This window comes from Nomascus leucogenys, chromosome 23 (assembly GCF_006542625.1).
Source record: "Nomascus leucogenys isolate Asia chromosome 23, Asia_NLE_v1, whole genome shotgun sequence".
In the NCBI taxonomy this organism is placed as follows: domain Eukaryota; kingdom Metazoa; phylum Chordata; class Mammalia; order Primates; family Hylobatidae; genus Nomascus; species Nomascus leucogenys.
The window spans coordinates 25766098-25787697 of record NC_044403.1 but is presented as its reverse complement, the minus strand read 5'-3'; the positions used below and the strand labels follow the sequence as shown (position 1 = coordinate 25787697).

At 51.8% G+C, this 21600-nt stretch overlaps 2 protein-coding genes and 1 pseudogene across 6 annotated transcripts; 2 read left to right on the top strand and 1 right to left on the bottom strand.

Moving 5' to 3' along the window:
* Window positions 1-146: 146 nt before the first annotated feature.
* TPI1 (triosephosphate isomerase 1) lies at window positions 147-3577 on the top strand. Its single transcript, XM_003273755.4, has 7 exons — window positions 147-402; window positions 1603-1726; window positions 1838-1922; window positions 1997-2129; window positions 2427-2512; window positions 2792-2879; window positions 3008-3577. Exons 1-7 carry the CDS (start codon window positions 177-179, stop codon window positions 3124-3126), a joined length of 861 nt encoding a protein of 286 aa, XP_003273803.1. The 5' UTR covers window positions 147-176; the 3' UTR covers window positions 3127-3577.
* On the bottom strand, window positions 3230-10354 carry SPSB2 (splA/ryanodine receptor domain and SOCS box containing 2). 4 transcript variants are annotated; one of them, XM_030804937.1, is made up of 3 exons: window positions 5983-6074; window positions 4974-5722; window positions 3684-4058 (listed from the first exon to the last, which is right to left on the bottom strand). In XM_030804937.1, exons 2-3 carry the CDS (start codon window positions 5635-5637, stop codon window positions 3931-3933), a joined length of 792 nt encoding a protein of 263 aa, XP_030660797.1. In that variant the 5' UTR covers window positions 5638-5722; window positions 5983-6074; the 3' UTR covers window positions 3684-3930. The 4 variants fall into 4 exon arrangements, with proteins under 4 accessions (XP_030660795.1, XP_030660794.1, XP_030660797.1 ...); XM_030804935.1 differs by lacking the exon at window positions 5983-6074 and adding an exon at window positions 10195-10354 and having other exon boundaries at window positions 3230-5722; XM_030804934.1 differs by having other exon boundaries at window positions 3230-5722.
* A 7479-nt stretch (window positions 10355-17833) lies between these two features.
* On the top strand, window positions 17834-19628 carry LOC115832932 (annotated as a pseudogene). The gene has a single exon (XR_004028345.1). The product of XR_004028345.1 is annotated as a 60S ribosomal protein L13 pseudogene (transcript).
* The last annotated feature ends 1972 nt before the right edge of the window (window positions 19629-21600 follow it).

Sequence of the window (21600 nt, the reverse complement as noted above, 5' to 3'; positions counted from 1 at the left end):
CAGGTCTCGCCTTGTCCCGAAAGCCCCGCAATCGAGGCGGAGGCGACCGAGCCCCCGACGCCCCTAGAACGTTGCCACAAGAAGGGGGAACGTCGGAACAGTGCAACATCGGGCGGCGGCCGGGGCGGCGGCAGGAGGGCGGGCAGGGGGCAGGGCTCCGGGGGACTGGGCGGGCCATGGCGGAGGACGGCGAGGAGGCGGAGTTCCACTTCGTGGCGCTCTATATAAGTGGGCAGCGGCCGCGGCTGCGCGCAGACACTGACCTTCAGCGCCTCGGCTCTAGCGCCATGGCGCCCTCCAGGAAGTTCTTCGTTGGGGGGAACTGGAAGATGAACGGGCGGAAGCAGAGTCTGGGGGAGCTCATCGGCACTCTGAACGCGGCCAAGGTGCCGGCCGACACCGGTAAGCCCTCGCAGAGGAGGGGCCTGGCCGGGCCGGGGCCGGGGCAGGAGTGGCAGCGTCCTCCCCCCAGGCCCCGAGGCCGGTACCCGCGCGGACCTGATGCAGGGCTGTGGGACGAGGGCCGCTGGGGTCCGGGCAGGGGCCTCGCAGCCGCAGCCCCGTCGGTGCGTCGAGGGGGCAGGGCGGAGCACATGATGCCCCTTGGACTATGGGGCAGGTAAGGACGTTTTGGGTCTCCTGGAGGAAGGTGGCCCCGGGGCGCGCACTGGGGCTGTGTCCGCCAGGCGACGGGGTTAGGAGCGGAGCCTGAGGCTCTGCGGGAGACCGGGGGAGGCTGACCGCAGCCCCCGGGGTGGGGGAGGAGGCTGGGCCGCGTGGGCTTCGCGCTACCTGCCCCTCGGCCTCCCGCGCCGTGCGCCGCCGCACGTAGCCCCAGGCTCCTCCCCCTCCTTGCCGGCGGCCTCGTCCCCGCGCCGAGCTGCTCGGGGTCCCTGAGCCCCCATATCTGACCCCTTCCCTTCGGCAAGCTGAGCGACTCCCGCCTTCCACGGAAGGGACCGAGCCGGTGACAAACAGGCTGAGCGATCTGGGAGTGAGGAACCATCCTACCGCTTTCCCCACTGGAAACGGCAGAGCGCAAGGCCTCTGAGTCAGTTAGGTCTCTGCCACCCACGGGCAAAGGATGCTCTCCTCCATCCTCCTTCCTCCCTCCACCGAAATCGGAGAGCCGCGGGCCTAATCCAAATTGGCATCCCCTTCTCGTTCATTCCCCAGAGGCCTCAATACAAACCCCAGGAGTTGGCCCCTCTCCTTTTGCTACAAATCCTTGCCTTGCAAAGGGGAGGTGAGGATGCGCTATTTTAGAAGGGAAGCAGGGTTGGCCCCTAGAGAATGCTGAGTCTGTGAGGTGCCTATGCTCAGAATAGCAAGAGGAAATTGGAGCCACAGCTGTTAAAAGAGCAGAGGGCAGGGTGAGGGCCGTGGCCTCTCAGGGGTATCTGGAAGGCTTTTCAAGTTGAGTGCAGACCCAACCTGGGCTGGAAAATGGACAAAGGTCATCTTGCTGGGGTGAAAAGGGGAGGAGAGCAGAACTAAGAAGAAGAGGGTGAGGGCTAGGGGGCTCCAGGGCACTGGTTAGGAATTGTGGGGAATGAAGGCTTTCTTTAGTCTCATCCCCCTGTGGTACCATCTTGTCCTCAGAGGTGGTTTGTGCTCCCCCTACTGCCTATATCGACTTCGCCCGGCAGAAGCTGGATCCCAAGATTGCTGTGGCTGCGCAGAACTGCTACAAAGTGACTAATGGGGCCTTTACTGGGGAGATCAGGTGAGATCGAGGTGGAGAGCGGTGTGTGGGACCCTTCCCTTGCTTTCCTCGTTGAGGGGAAAGCCACAGGGTGGGCTCCCTGCTGAACCTTGGCTTCATCTCTTCCTTTAGCCCTGGCATGATCAAAGACTGCGGAGCCACGTGGGTGGTCCTGGGGCACTCAGAGAGAAGGCATGTCTTTGGGGAGTCAGATGAGGTTAGTAGCCAAGAGAGAAGATAAGGGATGTCTTTTTCCAAGAAGGATGTCTCACCAAGAGTGTTTCTTAACAGCTGATTGGGCAGAAAGTGGCCCATGCTCTGGCAGAGGGACTCGGAGTAATCGCCTGCATTGGGGAGAAGCTAGATGAAAGGGAAGCTGGCATCACTGAGAAGGTTGTTTTCGAGCAGACAAAGGTCATCGCAGGTATCTCTGGAGAAAGGGACCTTTGAGCCTATCCAGGGCCACAGAGACTCAGAGGGTAGGGTCAGGCCCTGGAGCCTGTCTTGGTCCCCATGCTGATCCAGAAAAGGAAAAGGGGGAGGGGGAGTGAGAATCTTTGCTTGGGGCCTATCACTTCTCCAGCCCCAAGGTAGATGCCACCTGGAAATCCCCCAGTGTCCACCAGGGGGCAGTAGGCCACTGTTCTTCATACTCCGGAGAACCTGGCTGAAGAGCTCTTTCTTGTTCACCCTTCCCTCCATCTGTATCTCTGCCCTGCAGATAACGTGAAGGACTGGAGCAAGGTCGTCCTGGCCTATGAGCCTGTGTGGGCCATTGGTACTGGCAAGACTGCAACACCGCAACAGGTAACCGAGCCCAGGAGCCCTGCCCTCATCCCAGCCTGCCTCAGTAGGTTTGGACAGACACAGACCATCTAGGGCAACCCCTTATTTCAAAGACATGGAGACCTTGAGCCCAGAGACAGTGAGTTGTCCAAGGACATCCAATCCAGGGCCTGGCTTGGATCGGAGCCCTGGTACTCTTGACTCAGTCAGAAACCACACTAAGTGTCCACTGGTGCCAGTAGTGATTTTTCCTCTTAGAGAGGCAGAAAAGGTCTTACTTAGGCCGGCTTCTTGTTCTAGGCCCAGGAAGTACATGAGAAGCTCCGAGGATGGCTTAAGTCCAATGTCTCTGATGCGGTGGCTCAGAGCACCCGTATCATTTATGGAGGTGAGTGGCTTTGATTCCCGGCTGAGGTGGAGTGGGCTGAGGACTAGACTGAGCCCTCAGACATTGAGGTGGGGATGGGGCAGACTCATCCCATTCTTCACCAAGCCCTTGTTCTGCTCCCTTCCCAGGCTCTGTGACTGGGGCAACCTGCAAGGAGCTGGCCAGCCAGCCTGACGTGGATGGCTTCCTGGTGGGTGGTGCTTCCCTCAAGCCCGAATTCGTGGACATCATCAATGCCAAACAATGAGCCCCATCCATCTTCCCTACCCTTCCTGCCAAGCCAGGGACTAAGCAGCCCAGAAGCCCAGTAACTGCCCCTCCCCTGCACATGCTTCTGATGGTGTCATCTGCTCCTTCCTGTGGCCTCATCCAAACTGTACCTCCCTTTACTGTTTATATCTTCACCCTGTAATGGTTGGGACCAGGCCAATCCCTTCTCCACTTACTATAATGGTTGGAACTAAATGTCACCAAGGTGGCTTCTCCTTGGCTGAGAGGTGGAAGGGGTGGGATTTGCTCCTGGGTTCCCTAGGCCCTAGTGAGGGCAGAAGAGAAACCATCCTCTCCCTTCTTACACCGTGAGGCCAAGATCCCCTCAGAAGGCAGGAGTGCTGCCCTCTCCCATGGTGCCCATGCCTCTGTGCTGTGTATGTGAACCATCCACATGTGAGGGAATAAACCTGGCACTAGGTCTTGTGGTTTGTCTGCCTTCACTGGACTTGCCCAGATAATCTTCCTTTTTGAGGCAGCTATATAAATGATCATTTGTGCAAAAAAAAAAAAAAAAAAAAAACCAAGAACAGGTTTCTATAACAACATCTCTTACTATTTTTACTTGAAAAAATGTTCTGTGTAGCAGACTGTCATAGCCTTGAATGCCGGCTCCCTTTCTTACCCCCTCTGAGTGGCTCTGGCGCTGCTGATTTCCCCAGAGCTTGGGTTGGGGTAGGGGCTCAGCCTCACCAGCTTTCAGCAGCTGGTCTAGGCCAGCAGTGCCTCCCCAAGGGGAGGGGTGGTGGCAAGGCCTCAGCAGTCTGTGGTATCACAGGGCTCACTGGTAGAGCAGGTAGCGCTTCATGGCAGGGGGCAAGGGCAGGGCAGATACCTGGCCGAGCCGGGTATCCCCCAGGGTGTGGCGCACACACAGGCGGCTCAGGTGCAGAAGGGAGTGTGGCTCCGCTGGGGGAGAGAAGGAGGGGAATGTAAGTATGGGTGCAGCCACCAGCCAGATGTCCTCAAACTACAGGGTCCTGCCCAGATGCCTTTCTGCTGTCCTGCTTCGAGTGTGCCCACCTTGGCTGAAAGGGGAATTTGAGATGCCCAGAAGTTCTGCTTCCCAGATAAGATTTCACCCATCCCTAGTCAGAGCTGGGGGTGAAGAGCTGGCTAAGGCCCTCTAAGCGACAGGCCAAGGTGGCTCTGACAGTGGTGGAGCTGGCCCAGGCTTTGACTCCAGAGGCTTGGGAGCTGGGGCTGAGGTGAGGAAGGATGGCCCTCCACTCTACAGCTCACACAACTGCAGAGAGCAGCTCCAAGCCCTGGCCCCAGTCAGTTCCTGGGGGGGCTCCTCCACTGCTGCCCCCACCCTAAGGCCCTGCCTCCTCCACTGCTCTCCTCCCTGGTGCCCAGGGCCCCAGTGTCTCCATCCTGTGGTTTGGCTGAGGAAGGAAGTAGGTATGTGGCACAGAGACAGGTTAGAGCCCAGGGAATCCGGTATACGGTGTGGGTACCTGGCTCTGCCCATCCTCCTTTTGGACCTGTACATCAAACCTAGTACCTAACCCTTTGTACCTCTTGCTCAGGGGTTGATATCTCCTGAATTCTCTCATCCCTGGAGTTCCTCCCTCCGTTCTGAAGGTTCACCATTTACTAGCCAAGAGAACTTGAGAAAGTTGCTTTCTCAAGCCTGTTTCACCTCTATTGCTGTTGGATTAAATAACAGCTGTGAAGACCCCTAGCCTTTCCCAGCACTGAACAGAGGTGGAGGCAGGCTGGATGAAGGTCCATCCCCTCTGCTCTCATCAGAAGAGTTTCCATCCCAAACCGCTGCCACCAGGGACAGAAAGTTCTCCCCACCTCTGCCCCAGGCCTCACCTCTCCTTTCGCCCAGGTAGCGGATGCGGACCTGGCACTGGCCCCAGACAGCGCTTACTGCCGGATAGAGGGTCCTGCCCTTCAGTCCGCGGAATGCTGGCCCCAGGTAGGTGCCCCCAATAGCGTAGCCCAGAGTTCCCTCCTCCATGTCCAGAACCACCAGCAGCCTCTCTGGCACCTCCAGCTGCTCACCCTGAGTTCCCGCTGGATACTGGGGGGCTCCGGGCCCCTTGCTCTGATGGTACAGCTTCCCCCGCCCGATGTCCCAGCCCCACGACTCGCTGTTGCTGCCCAGCAGCGCCGCGTAGTGGTCAGTCTGCAGCGGGGCGAGGGCCGTGGCAACGCCCACCACGGCATGCGTGCCCCTCTGCTCTAGAGGCCAGCTGATCTCCCATGCATGCAGGCCCCTTGAATAGCCCCTCTTACCCCGGGCCCCATCAGTGCTCTGGGCCACGGGCCGCCGCTCAAAGTACAACCCTCCTTCCTTGACCTCGATGTTCTCTGAACAGTCTTTGGGGTTCCAACCGTGGCGCCGTTGGGCCCCCAGGTCAGGAGGGGGTGCAGACAGCAGCTCTTCCAAGCCCTCGGGACAGGAGAGGTCAGGGTACAGGGCCTGTGGGGTGGGGGTGCTGCTGCTGCCCCCCGCCAGGGCTGTCTGGCCCATGGAGGTGAGGAGCTAGAGGACTCCCCGAAAGAGGCTTGCTGGGGCGTCTTTCTCTTCTGCAAGTTGAGCTCCAGTTGGGATTGACCTGGAAGGGAGTTAGGAGAAAAGGGATGTGAAAAGCAGAATCCTGGCGGAGGCTTGTCACCCAGGTACCCCGTCCTTTCACCCAAGTTTGCCAACTGACCCGCTCCTCCCTCCTCGCTGCCCCAAAAGCTCCTGGGCCCCTCATCTGCCCTCGCCCCATCTGATCCCGGTCGCCCGTGACTCTCGCGAGTTCGCCTCCTTTGGGCCTCAGCATGGACCATCCCCCTTACTCGCCCCGAGCCCTCGCCGCTGCCCCCGAACCTCGGTTGGCTTCCCAGCCCTGGAGGTCGCCGGGCCTCTGCAGGAGCCGGGCGGAAAGAAGCCGAGGCGCGCCGGGCGCAGACCGCCGGCCGCTTCCGCCCCCAGCTCCTCCCTCGGGCCGCGCCCGCCCCGCGGCCCCGCCCCTCCAGGGCCCTCCGGGGCTTAACCCTCTCATCGCCGCCCAGGGCAGTGCAGCCCGGAGGCCACGCCCCTGCGGGGCAATTACCTATCTATACCGGCAGCAGCCGCGGAGGGCATGCCCCGCCCCCGTGGAGCTCACCCCGGGCTGTGACCCTCCCCGAGGCCCCGCCCCCACGGCGAAGGCCCGGGGCAGTTAACCCTTCTCTTGCTGCGGCAGAGTCCGCACCCGGGCAGGCCCAGCTCAGAATTAACGCTTTGATGGCATCACCGCCTCGGGAATCCCTGGGGATGGTGTTCTCCACCGTCCAGACCTTTGAGCCGCCTGAGCAACTAACTCCTGCGCCCCTGAGGATAAGGAGCATGGGGTCAAGAAGGGGCTTCATTGTGCTGAGTCCCATTTCTACTTCCTGTGATTCTGGGTCACTGTTTCTGGGCTGGTCCCTTTCCTCCCCCGGTTGTGAGTCAGCCTGTGCCACCTCTGAAGCTGTGAAATCTGCTTCAGGCTCTGGGCTGTACGCATCATGGTTCTCCTTGCTGGTCCAGTCTTCATACTGGATGCCAATCCATTACTGAGCCGTTCATCTCATTTGGTAGAGGGTCCTGACTAAGACTTCGAGTTTGAGTGAAACTATGCCACTAGTTAACTGCGTGATCTTGGAGAAGTTGCCCGATTTCTCTTTTTTTTTTTTTTTTTTTTGGAGACAGGGTTTTGCTGTCACCAAGGCTAGAGCGCAGTGGCGCCATCACAGCCGCTGCTGCCTTGACCTCCTGGGCTCAAGTGATCCTCCTACCTCAGCCTCTCAAGTACCTGGGACTACAGGCATGTGCTGCCACGTCCAGCTAATTTTTTAAAAAATTATTTTTATTTTTATTTTTTCGAGACGGAGTCTTGCTCTTGTCGCCCAGGCTGGAGTGCAGCGGCACGATCTCGGCTGTCTGTAACCTCCGTCTCCCAGATTCAAGCGATTCTCCTGCCTCAGCCTCCCAAGTAGCTGGGATTACAGATGCCCGCCACCACGCCCAGCTATTTTTTGTATTTTTAGTAGACACAGGGTTTTGCCATGTTGGCCAGGCTGGTCTCGAACTCCTGACCCTGTGATCTGCCCGCCTCAGCCTCCCAAGTGCTGAGATTATAGGTGTGAGCCACCACATCCGGCCAAAAAAAATTTTTTCTGGAGACAGGGTCTCCCAAAGTGCTGGGATTTCAGGCATGAGCCACTACGTCCAGCCCCAGATTTCTGTAGTTTTCTGTTATGTAAAATGGGAGCAATGATGGTAGTTACCTCACAGGGTTGTTGTGCAGTTGAAATAATCCACGTAAAGCATGTAGCACAGAGCTGGGTACATAGTAGGCACTCGCCAAGCATAGCTGTCAATGTGCCAATTACTGAGTGCCGACACTATAAGGAGGCAATATAATATAATGGCAAACATGCCAACTGTGGAACCAGACTCCCCGGGCATGAATACCTGAAGGCCAGTGTGTGTATGACCTTGGGAAAATTACTGAACCTCCCTGTGCCTGTTTCTTCCTCTGTAAGACAGAGATCACATTAGTATCTATTGCATGGGGTTGGTAGTGAGAATCCAATGAGGTTATAGATGTAACACATTTGGAACAGTTTCTGGTTCGCATTTAATGATTTGTGCTAAGCACTGGAGATTAAGCAGTGAATCCTTAAGGAGGTTACAAAGACTTTTATAAAATAATGTATCATGTAGTAATAGTAAATAAAATTATGGAGATATAAAGAAAGTACTATAGGAGTAAAAAGAATAGGACTCCTATCTGGGGTTCAGGGAGTTAGGAAAGGAGCATCTCCTAGAAGAGGTTCACACCTGGGCTGAATCTTTTCATGTCCTAGAAGAGGTTCACACCTTCACACTGGGCTGAATCTTTTTTTTTTTTTTTTTTTTTTGAGACGGAGTCTGGCTCTGATGCCTAGGCTGGAGTGCAGTGGCGTGATCTCAGCTCACCTCTGCCTCCTGGGGTCAAGCGATTCTCCTGTGTCAGCCTCCCAAGTAGCTGGGACTGCAGGCACACACCACCATGCCCAGCTAATTTTTGTATTTTTAGTAGAGACAGGGTTTCACTATGTTGGCCAGGCTGGTCTCGAACTCCTGACCTTGTGATCTGCCCGCCTCGGCCTCCCAAAGTGCTGGGATTACCGGCATGAGCCACCGCGCCCAGCCTGGGCTGAATCTAAAGGCTGACCAGGAATTGGCCTGAGACGAGCCAATTCTCTGCAGTATGGAGGCTGGGTTAGGGTTGCTGCATGTAGAAGATATTCCAGACAGAGGAGTCTGCATGAAGAAAAGCAAGAAGCAGCAGGTGGGTTTGGGGAAGTACGATATCTTCAAGGTTGCTACAGCCAGGAAGGAAGCATGAGAAGGGCCAGAGAAGTAGACAGCAAGTCACAGAGGCCTTCTAGGCTGAGTTAAGGAATGTAAATGTTTTCCCATAGGACAGGCCAGTGATGGGGAGCCACTGTAGGATAGAAGCCGGAGAGGAACATGGTCAGATAGGCATTTGATTTACTTATATATTTTGAGCCAGGGTCTCACTTTGTCACCCAGGCTGGAGTGGAGTAGCGTGATCATGACTCATGGCAGCCACAACCTCCTGAGCTCTGGTGATCCTCCTACCTCAGCGTCCTGAGTAGCTGGGATGACAGGTGCATACCGCCATGCCGAGCTAATTTATTTTTATTTTTTAATTTATAAATTATTGTTTTTTAATTTTTAAAATAGAGACAGAGTCTCATTCTGTTGCCTAGGCTGGTCTCGAACTCCTGGGTCAAGCGATCCTCCTGCCTCAGCGTCCCAAAGTACTGGGATTACAGGCGTGAGCCACTGTGCCTGGCCAGATCTGCATTTTAGAAAAACCACCCTGGCAGCAATGTAGAGGAGGCTTCAAGGGAAATAGAACTGGAAGTTGGCTGGGCGCGATGGCTCATGCCTGTAATCCCAGCACTTTGGAAGGCCAAGACGGGTGAATCACCTGAGGTTGGGAGTTCGAGACCAGCCTGGCCAACATGGAGAAACCCCGTCTCTACTAAAAATACAAAATTATCTGGGCATGGTGGAGCATGCCTGTAATCCCAGCTACTCAGGAGGCTGAGGCAGGAGAATTGCTTGAACCTGGGAGGTGGAGGTTGCGGTGAGCCGAGATCGCGCCATTGCACTCCAGCCTGGGCAACAAGAGTGAAACTCTGTCTCAAAAAAAAAATAGGGACTGGAAGGCAAAGACACCATTTCCAGCCGCCCAGGTGACAAGTGTCAAGAGCCTGAAATAGGACAGTAGAAATAAGGATGAAAATAATTCAAGAAACACTGATGAAATGGCAAGATTTGGTGACTGATTAGATATGGAGTTGAGGCTGGGCACAGTGGCTCACGCCTGTAATCCCAGCACTTTGGGATGCCAAGGCAGGCGGATCACCTGAGGTTGGGAGTTCAAGACCAGCCTAGCCAACATGGTGAAACCCTGTCTCTACTAAAAATACAAAAATTAGCTGTGTGTGGTGGTGGGCACCTGTAATCCCAGCTACTTCAGAGGGTGAAGCAGGAGAATTGCTTGAACCAGGGAGGTGGAGGCTGTAGTGAGCCGAGATGGCGCTACTGCACTCCAGCCTGGGCGACAGAGCAAGACTCCATCTCAAAAAAAAAAAAAAGAGAAAGGGAGAAAGGGAAGTTTCTAGCCTGGAAAAATTGATTGGAAGGTGGTGCCACCAATCAAGATGGAGATGACAGAAAGAGGAGTAATTGAGGGCAGGGGCAGGAGGGTGGGAGAGGGAGATGGTGAGTTCAGTTTAGGATATGTTTTTGAGGTGTCTGAGCCACAGGCAAATGGAACTATCCAGAACACACAAGAAAATGGCAGGTCTGGAGGCAGAATGAGAGGCCTGGGGGGGAGACAGGGATTTGGGAGGTGTGTCAGCCTTTAGTCAGGAGTTGAACTATGAGAACGAGTGAGTGAAATATGGGCGATGGGGACAAAGAGAGTGTGCAGAGCAACAGAAGGGTCAAGGAGAAGAGAACAAGGTAGAAAATTCAGTTTTGATTACTTACAAGATTGTTTTGCTCAGAGGTCACTGGCAACCTTGGTGAGAGACAGCACATGTGGGGAATGGGAGGTGGGACTCCAGGCTGAAGGGACTGGACTGTCACAAGCTTTACATTTTGAAGGAATAAAAAATGAGGAGAAGTAAATTACAATTATGTCACATAGTTAAAGTAACTCGGCTGGGCGCGGTGGCTCACGCTTGTAATCCCAGCACTTTGGGAGGCCGAGGCGGGCGGATCACGAGGTCAGGAGATCGAGACCACTGTGAAACCCTGTCTCTACTAAAAATACAAAAAATTAGCCGGGCGTGGTGGTGTGCGCCTGTAGTCTCAGCTGCTTGGAGAGGCTGAGGCAGGAGAATGGCGTGAACCCGGGAGGCGGAGCTTGCAGTGAGCCGAGATTGAGCCACTGCACTCCAGCCTGGGTGGAAAATGTGAGACTCTGTCTCAAACAAACAAACAAAAAGGAACCCTTGAAAATCCCTTAGTAGGCTGGGTGCAGTGGCTCATTCCTGTAATCCCACCACTTTCAGAGGCTGAAGCAGGAGCTTGAGCCCAGGAGTTTGAGACCAGCCTGGAAGACTATTGAGACCCCATCTCTACCAAATAATAATAATAAAACAGGCCGGACGTGGTGGCTCACGCCTGTAATCCCAGCACTTTGGGAGGCCGAGGCACGTGGATCACCTGAGGTCAGGAGTTCAAGACCAGCCTGGCCAACATAGTGAAATCCCATCTCTACTAAATATACAAAAAAAAATTAGCCAGGTGTGGTGGTGTACACCTGTAATCCCTCAGCAGGAGAATTGTTTGAACCCAGGAGGCGGAGGTTGCAGTGAGTCAAGATGGTGCCACTGCACTCCAACCTGGGCAACAGAGTGATACTCCATCTCAGAAAACAAAACAAAAAATAGGCCGGGCATGGTGGCTCATGCCTGTAATCTCAGCACTTTGAGAGGCCGAGGCAGGCAGATCACCAGGTCAGGAGATCGAGACCATCCTGGCCAACATGGTGAAACCCCGTCTCTACTAAAAATACAAAAATTAGGTGGGCACGGTGGCCTGTGCCTGTAATCCCAGCTACGCAGGAGGCTGAGGCAGGAGAACCTGCGAGGCGGAGGTTGCAGTGAGCCAGGATCCTGCCCCTGCACTCCAGCCTGGCAACAAAGCAAGACTCCATCTCAAAAAATAAAGTAAAATAAAATAAAATAAAAATAAAAAAATAATTGAGGACCACAAGAACTGGGAAAAAAAAAAGAAAGGCCGAGGCAGGCAGATCACCTGAGGTCGGGAGTTTGAGGCCAGCCTGACCAACATCGAGAAACCCCGTCTCTACTAAAAATACAAAAATTAGCCGGGCGTGGTGGCACATGCCTGTAATCCCAGCTACTCGGGAGGCTGAGGCAGGAGAATCGCTTGAACATGGGAGGCAGAGGTTGCAGTGAGCTGAGATTGCGCCATTGCACTCCAGCCTGGACAACAAGAGCAAAACTCCATCTCAAAAAAAAAAAAAAAAAATACCTTAGTTACTGCATCTGTTAGGTACAGCATATGTTTGTTTGTGTAAAAATCACTATGTGGCAGTATATATATATATATAAAATAATGTACAAAATATTTTATAGTGTTTTAAAGAGGAAGAAAAAAGCATACTAAGAAGTAACTCAGGAATGGAAAACCAAACATCATATGTTCTCATAAGTGGGAGCTAAGCCATGAGAATGCAGAGGCATAAGAATGACACGATGGACCTTGGGGACTCAAGGGGAAAGGGTGGGAAGAGGTGGAGGGATAAAAGACTATAAATAGGATTCAGTGTATACTGCTTGGGTGATGGGTGCACCAAAATCTCACAAATCACCACTAAAGAACTTACTCATATAACCAAACACCACCTGTTCCCCAATAACCTATGAAAATAAAAAAATAATAAAAAGAAGAAGAAAGCATACTAAAATAAAGATATGAACCTGAAACTTGTCATCCACCCAACCTGGATATGCTTGCCAGTATGGGACATCAATAATAACATCATGACTGTAAGACCAGGCACAGTGGCTCACACCTGTAATCCCAGCCCTTTGGGAGGCCAAGGTGGGCCGATTGATTTGAGATCAGAGGTTGAAGACCAGCCTGGGCAGCATGATGAAACCCCGCCTCTATAAAAAATACAAAAAATTAGCCAGGCTTTGGTGGCTCGCGCCTGCCATCCCAGCTACTCTAGAGGCTGAGGCACGAGAATCCCTTGAGTCCAGAAGTGGAGGTTGCGGTGAGCCAAGATCATGCCACTGCACTCCAGCCTGGGTGACAGAGCGAGACCCTGTCTCAAAAAATAAATAACATCATGACTGTGGATGGCAGCCTATGATGAATTTAGTGAAGGACCCGTGTGATAACCAAGGCCTGGGGACAGAGAACGGTGCCTGCCCCATGGCTAGCTCTAGATCAGCTTGAGAATTTAATCACGCCTGTGCTGCTGCTGCTGGTTGTTTAACACATGGTTGTTGGCCAGCCACAGTGGCTCATGCCTGTAATCCCAGCACTTTGGGAGGCTGAGGCAGGCGGATCATCTGAGATAAGGAGACCAGCCTGGCCAACATGGTGAAACCCGTCGCTACTAAAAAATACAAAAAAATTAGCCAGGCCTAGTGGCGCGTGCCTGTAGTCCCAGCTACTCAGGAAGCTGAGACAGGAGAACTGCTTGAACCCAGGAGGCGGAGGTTGCAGTGAGCCCAGATTGTGCCACTGCACTCCAGCCTGGGCGACAGAGCGTCTTTGTCTCAAAAAAAAAAAAAAAAAAAAAGGTTGTTTTAAACAATTCATCAGTTGGTACCACTGAATCTTGAGCTGGTCAAACATTTGTTGCTAAAAGGTAAAAAATTTCATAATGCTACAAGTAATTTAAATTTTTTACTTAAAAATAAAAAAAAAAATTGGCTGGGCGTGGTGGCTCACACCTGTAATCCCAGCACTTTGGGAGGTCAAGGCTGGCAGATCACAAGGTCAGGAGATGGAGACCATCCTGGCTTTAGTAGAGACGGGGTTTCACCCAAAAAAAATTAGCTGGGCATGGTGGCGGGTGCCTGTAGTCCCAGCTACTTGGGAGGCTGAGGCAAGAGAATGTCGTGAACCTGGGAGGCAGAGCTTGCAGTGAGCCAAGATCGCGCCACTGTACTCCAGCCTGGGTGACAGAGCGACACTCCGTCTCAAAAAAAAAAAAATTATAGATGAGGTCTTGCTATTTTGCCCAGGATGGACTCAAATTCCTGGGTTCAAGTAATCACCCCACCTCAGCCTCCCAAGTAGCTGAGACTACAGGCATGTGCCACAATGCCTTTTTACTTATTTTATTATTTTGTTGAGACAGGGTCTCACTGTACTCCAGGCTGGAGTGCAGTGGCACGATTATGACTCACTGCAGCCTCACCGCAGGCTCGGATGATCCTCCTACCCCAGCCTCCCGAGTAGCTAGTGAGAGGTGACAGCGTGCTGGCTGTCACCCTCGCTTCCTCTCGGCGCCTCCTCTGTCTGGGCTCCCACTTTGGCGGCACTTGGGGAGCCCTTCAGCCCGCCACTGCACTGTGGGCTGGCCAAGGCGGGAGCCGGCTCCCTGGGCTTGCAGGGAGGTGTGGAGGGAGAGACGCCAGCGGGAACCGGGGCTGCGCACGGCGCTTGCGGGCCAGCTGGAGTTCCGGGTGGGCGTGAGCTTGGCGGGCCCCCCACTCGGAGCAGCCGGTCGGCCCTGCCCACCCCCGGCAATGAGGGGCTTAGCACCCGGACCAGCAGCTGCGGAGGGTGTACTGGGTCCCCCAGCAGTGCCAGCCCACCGGCGCGGCGCTCAATTTCTCACCGGGCCTTAGCTGCCTTCCCTCGGGGCAGGGCTCAGGACCTGCAGCCCGCCATGTCTGAGCCTCCCATCCCCTCCATGGGCTCCTGTGCGGCCTGAGCCTCCCGGACGAGCGCCACCCCCTGCTCCACGTCGCTCAGTCCCATTGACCACCCAAGGGCTGAGGAGTGTGAGCGCATGGCGCAGGACTGGCAGGCAGCTCCACCTGCAGCCCTGGTGCAGGATCCACTAGGTGAAGCCAGCTGGGCTCCTGAGTCTGGTGGAGATGTGGAGAACCTTTATGTCTAGCTCAGGGATTGTAAATACACCAATCAGCACCCTGTGTCTAGCTCAGGGTCTGTGAATGCACCAATCGACACTCTGTATCTAGCTGCTCTGGTGGGGTCTTGGAGAACCTTTGTGTCCATACTCTGTATCTAACTGATCTGATGGGGACGTGGAGAACCTTTATGTCTGGCTCAGGGATGGTAAACACACCAATCAGCGCCCTGTCAGAACAGACCACTCGGCTCTACCAATCAGCAGGACGTGGGTGGGGCCAGATAAGAGAATAAAAGCAGGCTGCCCGAGCCAGCAGTGGCAACTTGGTCCGGTGTCCTTCTATGCTGTGGAAGCTTTATTCTTTCACTCTTTGGGTCCACACTGCTTTTATGAGCTGTAACACTCACCGTGAAGGTCTGCAGCTTCACTCCTGAAGCCAGCAAGACCACGAGCCCACTGGGAGGAACGAACAACTCCAGACGCGCTGCCTTAAGAGCTGTAACACTCACCGTGAAGGTGTGCAGCTTCACTCCTGAGCTAGCAAGACCATGAACCCCCCAGAAAGAAGAAACTCTGAACACATCTGAGCAACAGAAGGAACAAACTTTAGATGTGCCACCTTAAGAGCTGTCACACTCCCCGCAAGGGTCTGCGGCTTCATTCTTTAAGTCAGTGAGACCAAGAACCCCCAATTGCAGACACACTAGGACTACAGGCACGTGCCACCAGGCCTGGCTAATATTTAACTTTCTGTAGAGACGTGGGTCTCTGTTGCCCAGGTTGATCTCAAACTCCTGTACTCAAGCAATTCTCCTGCCTCATCCTCCCAAAGTACTGGGATTACAGGCATGAGCCACCATGCCTGGCTGTTTTTACTTTTTAAAATTTTACATACATTTTTGAGACAAGGTCTGGCTCTTGCCCAGGCTGGAGTGCAGTGGTACAATCTCAGCTCACTGCAACCTCTGCTTTCTGGGTTCAAGCGATGCTCCCGCCTCAGCCTCTGGAGTACCTGGGACAACAGGCGCCCCGCCACCATGCCTGGATAATTTTTTTGTATGTTTTCGTAAAGACAGGGTTTCACCATGTTGCCCAGGTTGGTCTCGAACTCCTGGGCTCAAGCAATCCACCTACCTTGGCCTCTCAAAAGTATTGTGATTACAGGTGTGAGCCACTGCGATCGGTCCTTTAAAAAAAAAAGTCCCCTCACACCACTGCCATTTTTACTTTTTTATTGAGATGTAGCATATATAAAGTACACTAATCTTAAATTGCCCAGTGAACTTTTACATATGTATACACTTGGGTGACAACCACCAAAAAGATCAAGATAAAGAATCTAGCTGGCTGGGCATGGTGGCTCACCCCTGTAATCCCAGTACTTTGGGAGGCTAAGGCAGAGATCACTTGAGCTCAAGAGTTCTGAGATGAGCCTGGGCAACATAGGGAGACCTCGTCTGTACTAAAAATTCAAAAAAGTTAGCTGGGTGTGGTGGTGCACGCCTCTAGTCCCAGTTACTCTGGGGGGCTGAGGTCGGAGGACTGCTTGAGGCTGCAGTGAGCCCTGACCATGCCACTGCACTCCAGCCTGAGTGACAGAGCTGGATGCTGTCTTAAAAAAAACACACACACACAAACACAAAAAAAGAATTCAGCATCTGTCTTGCTCTTTCCCTGACGATACATTCCCAAGGGTAGCTCCTATTAGACCCCCTATCAGTATAGATTAGCATTGTCTGTTCTTCAATTTCATATAAATGGAATCATAATGTCAAATGCAGTGGCACTTGCCTCTAGTCGCAGCTACCTGGAAGGCTGAGATGTGAAGACTACTTGAGCTCAGAAGTTCCACTGCACTCCAGCCTGGGTTACAGAGGGAAAACTTGTCTCTAAAAAAAAGAAAAAAGAAAGAAAAAGAAAACATAGTATGTATTCTTTTGTGTCTTTCCAACATTGTATCTGTAAGTCATCCAAGTTCTTGCATGAAATAGCTCATAATTTTCATTTTCATATAGTATTCCATCATCTAAATATGCCACAATTTATCTATTCTACTGTTGATGGGTTTTTTTTTTTTAAGACAGTCTTGCTGTGCCACCCAGGCAGGAGTGCACGGAGTGCAGTCATGGGATCTCGGCTCACTGCAACCTCCACCTCTCAGGTTCAAGCAATTCTCATGCTTCAACCTCCTAAGTAGCTGGGACTTCAGGCAGGTACTACTACGCCTGGATAATTTTTGTATTTTTAATAGAGATGGGGTTTCACCATGTTGGCCAGGCTGGTCTCGAACTCCTGACTTCAGGTGATCCATCCGCCTCAGCCTCCCAAAGTGCTGGGATTACAGATGTGAGCCACTGCACTGGGCCTGTTAATGGATATTTAAATCGTTTCCAGTTTTCCACCATTATAAAGTTGCCATGTACATTATTGTACAAGTCTGTTAACAAAAGACCATGAGGCCTGCAGAAGAAAAACAAAGGAAAGCTTTATTTTTTGGAAAAAAAAAATCTCCAAATTGAGGAATGCTGCTGGTTTACACACTGTTCACTGGAATAAAGTCTCTTTCCTCCGAATTCCTTTACAGCCTATGATCTCAGTACTTTGGGAAGCTGAGATGGGAGGATCAGTTAAGGCCAGGAATTGGAGACTAGCCTAGGAAGTATATCAAGACCTCCTTAGCAAATAATTTTTTTTCTGTTGCCCAGGCTGGAGTGCAATGGCGCTATCTTGGCTCGCTGCAACCTCCACCTCCCGGTTTCAAGTGATTCTCCTGCCTCAGCCTCCCGAGTAGCTGGGATTACAGGCATGCACCACCATGCCTGGCTAATTTTGTATTTTTAGTACAGACAGGGTTTCTCCATGTTGGTCAGACTAGTCTCGAACTCCCGATCTCAGGTGATTCACCTGCCTTGGCCTCCCAAAGTGCTGGGATTATAGGCATCAGTCACCGGGCCCTGCCAATAAAAAATGTTTTTAATTAGTTGGGTGTGATGGTGCACACCTGTAGTCCTAGCTACTCAGGATGCCGAGGTGGGAGGATTGCTTGAGCCTAGGAGTTCAAGGCTGCAGGGGCTGCGAATGTGCCACTGCACTACAGACTGGGCAACAGAGTAAGACCCTGTCTTTTAAAACAAAAAAACTAATAAGCAAAACAAAACCAAATTCCTTTTCAGAGAATTTTTTTCACAAGTCGTTGGTGGAGCTAGGCATGCATTTTTCTTGGGTGCAAACCTATGTGCAGAGTTGCTCGGTAATAAGGGATTACAACATATAGATTTAACCACATGCAATTTTCCGATTTCTTTCCATAGGGACATTTTATTCAGAAATTAAACCATTCAGAGTTCCAGCACTGTCGGGGGTCATCGGGCTCTGTCCACCACCATAGGCCTAGCATTGTCACCAGCGGAGCTATGGAGGGACCTCGGCCCAAGCTGGGGCCTCTTCATCATCAAAGAAGGCTTCTGGCCAGACCAGGCTCTGTGGGCGCGGCCAGGCTGGAGGACTAGGGCGGTGGCAGTGGCCAGGTGAGTGCACATGGCCGTGGGTGGTCCCTCACTTGCTCTCCTCCTCTCTTTTGCTACCCCCTGGGATGTAGGGAGCCAGGGCACCCAGCCGGAATGGCATGATCCTGAAGCCCAACTTCCACAAGGACTGGCAGTGGTGCGGCCATGTGGCTCAGCCAGCCCATGGGGCAGATCTGCAGAAGCAAGGTAGCCAGCAAAAGCAGGCTGCATGGCTCACTCGTATGGGCCCATCCACCCATAGTAAGGTGCCCCATGCTGAGGCATCACTACAAAGCACGAGCTGGCAGGGGCCTCAGCTTGGAGGAGTTAAGGGTGGCTGGCATTCATAAGAAGGTGGCCCAGACCATTGGCATCTCTGAGGACACAAGGAGGAGGAACCAGTCCACCGAGGCCCTGCAGGCCAAGGTGCAGAGGCTGAAGGAATACCGCTCCTCGCTCATCCTCTTCCCCAGGAAGCCCTTGGCCCCCAAGAAGGAATACAGTTCTGCTGAAGAACTCGAACTGGATACTCAGCTGACAGGACCAGAAGTGCCCATCGGCAATGTCTACAAGAAGGAGAAAGCCAGAGTCATCACTGACTAGGAGGAAAACTTCAAGGCCTTGTTAGTCTCTGTATGGCCCATGCAAATGCCCAGCTCTTCGGCATATAGGCACAAAGAACCAAGGAAGCTGTAGAAGAGGATGTTTTTAAAAAAAAACGGGTAGGCTCGAGCCGCTGCATCAGCTCCGTGCTGGGTCTCTCGGTCCCGCAGCCATGAGGAGGACGCTCCCCAGACTCACTACCCGCCGGCTCCCTCCCCCGCGTCCCTGCGGTGGTGGGCCAAGATGACCTGTTGTGCATCAGATGCCTTTGAGACATACAACTGGAGATGTGAGATAGGAAATTGAATGTAAAGACTGGAAGCTTGGAAGAGCAGAACTCTGAACAACGTGCCTCAGGAGTGCAAGCTGCTGATGAAGTATGTCGCATTTTTTATGACATGAGAATTCGTAAATGCCCCACACCAGAAGAAATCAAGAAAAGAAGAAAGGCTGTCATTTTTTTTTGTCTCAGTGCAGACAAAAGTGCATCATGTAGAAGGCAAAGAGATCTTGGTTGGAGATGCTGGTATAACAGCCTTTCAAGCATTTTGTGGGAATGCTTCCTGAAAAAGATTGTCGCTATGCTTTGTATGATGCAAGCTTTGAAACAAAAGAATCCAGAAGAATTGATGTTTTCTTGTGGGCACCAGAACTAGCACCTCTGAAAAGTAAAATGATCTATACAAGCTCCAAGGATGCAATCAAAAAGAAATTTCAAGGCATAAAACATGAATGGTAAACAAATGGACCAGAAGATCTCAATCGGGCTTGTATTGCTGAAAAGTTAGGTGGATCCTTTTTTTTGAGATGGAGTCTTGATCTGTCGCCCAGGCTGGAGTGCAGTGATGGGATCTCAGCTCACTGCAACCTCCGCCTCCCGGGTTCAAGCGATTTTCCTGCCTCAGCCTCCTGAGTAGCTGGGAATATAGGCGTGCGCCACCACACCTGGCTAATTTTTGTATTTTTAGTAGAGTCAGAGTTTCACCATATTGGTCAGGCTGGTCTCGAACTCCTGACCTTGTGATTCGCCCTCCTTGGCCTCCCAAAGTACTGGGATTACAGGCGTGAGCCACTACACCTGGCCAGTGGATCATTAATTGCAGCCTTTGAAGGATGCCCTGTGTAGATCATCATTCAGTGCCACAAATTGAAAGCTTCCAGGTTTAATGTTATCCTCTTGCTATATAAATAGAGCAAATATATTTAGGCCAGGGTCTCACTGAGGGGAGCTGTCTTGTCATCTTTTAGAGTAAACTAAATACTCTACAAACATAAGCAAACAGCCCTAAATAAATCTAAAGTCTAAAGTTGTTTGTTTGTTTTTTTAAAAAAAAAAAAAAAAGAAAAGAAAAAATAAAATAGCCAAGTGCAGTGGCTCACAGCTGTAATTCCAGCACTTTGGGAGGTGAGGGTGTGTGGATTGTTTGAGCTCAGGAGTCCAAGACCAGCCTGGGCATCATGGTGAAACCCCATCTCTACTTAAAAAATACGAAAAATTAGCCAGGCATGGCGGCATGTGCCTGTAGTCCTGGCTACGAGGGAGGCTGAGGCAGGAGAATTGCTTGACCCCGGAAGGCAGAGGTTGCAGTGAGCCGAGATTGTGCCACTGAACGCCAGCCTGGGTGACAGAGCAAGACTCCGTCTTTAAAAAAAAAAAAACAAAAAAAAAGGAAAAAAAAAAAAAAAGCCCTGTTGAGGACTTGTAATATATCAGCAATAATGCAAAAAAAAAAAAAAAAAAAAAAAAAAAAATTCAGATATTTTGCAGCATGAAACACTCTAGTAAATTTATAAAGCTTTAGATTGGTCTTTTCCTTTTTCTCCTGAGGGTGATTTTATCAGTTCCTCAAGATTTTTTATTAGTGTTTCTCTGTGGCTCTCAAAAACTTCTTTATTTTTAGGATTATTTCCTTATTTTTTAGAGACTGGGTCTTACTCTGTTACACAGGCTGGAGTGCAGTGGCAAAATAGCTCACTGTCACCTTGAGCTATGATCAAGGGATCCTTGGCTTCAGTCCCTCAAAGTGCTGGGATTACTGGCATGAGCCACCATACCTGGCCAGGCCAAGGAGTTCTTTACTTTCTTCCTCAATGATGTATAAACAAAGCCATTACGATCCACTTGCTAGGCGACTTGCACAATGAGTTTCACTTCTTTGTCAATAGAAACCCTTGGCCAGGCGCGGCAGCTCACGCCTGTAATCCCAGCACTTTAGGTGGGTGTATCAGTTGAGGTCAGGAGTTCAAGACCAGCCTGGCCAACATGGTGAAATAATACTAATAATACAAAATAATATCTCTACTAATAATACAAAAATTAGCCGGGCATGGTGGCACATGCCTGTAATCCCAGCTACTTGGGAAGGTGAGGCAGGAGAATTGCTTGAACCTGGGAGGTGGAGGTTGCAGTGAGCCGAGATCACACCACTGCACTCCAGTCCTGGTGACAGAGCAAGACTCCGTCTCAAAAAACTAAAAACAAAAAAAAAGAGAAAGAAACCCTTAAAATTCTGAACACATTCTTTCCACATGCATTGACTGTCAGGCTTCCTTGCTTCCATTACCTGTTTGTTTGTTTGTTTATTGAGACAGGGGCTTGCTGTATTGCCCAGGCTGGAGTGCAGTAGCATGATCACGGCTCACTGCAGCCTCGACTTTCCCAGGCACAGGTGATCCTTCTGCCTCCACCTCCTGAGTATCTGGGAATATAAGTGCGCACCACCACGTTCAGCTAATTTTTTGTGGAGTTGAGGTCTTGCCATGTTGCCCAGGCTGGTCTTGAACTCTTGGACTCAAGGGATCTGCAGCCTCCCAAAATGCTGGGATTACAGGTGCGAGACACCACACCTGGCCTCCCATTGCCTGTTTAAATAGAAATGATGCAACTAGCAATATGGAAGGACTTCCAGATCTTTACCACATTAAGATTAGGGTCAGCATCCATGGCTCTGGGAGTCAAGGGAGAATCTCAGCCTAATGTACATGGCTTTGAAAGAGCAAATAATGCTTAGATCAGCAGAGTAAAGGATGGAGTAATGTTGGGACAGGAAAACTTTATTCAATGCCTTCATGAGCACATTCATAAAGTGTGTGGTACATCAGTGTGGTATTGTGCCCTGCAGCACAAAGCCACATTTTTTCTCTTTGAGGTCCTGCTTGACTTCTAGAATGAAGATATTTGAAACTGAATCAGGG

Excerpts from the sequence above, each read along its gene's own strand:
- SPSB2 (XM_030804935.1), bottom strand. The coding sequence starts at position 5,637 with ATGGGCCAGACAGCCCTGGCGGGGGGCAGCAGCAGCACCCCCACCCCA.
- TPI1 (XM_003273755.4), top strand. The coding sequence starts at position 177 with ATGGCGGAGGACGGCGAGGAGGCGGAGTTCCACTTCGTGGCGCTCTAT. Across the intron at positions 2,130-2,426 it reads GCAGACAAAGGTCATCGCAG|ATAACGTGAAGGACTGGAGC; the intron begins GTATCTCTGGAG and ends TCTGCCCTGCAG. Across the intron at positions 2,513-2,791 it reads AGACTGCAACACCGCAACAG|GCCCAGGAAGTACATGAGAA; the intron begins GTAACCGAGCCC and ends TTCTTGTTCTAG.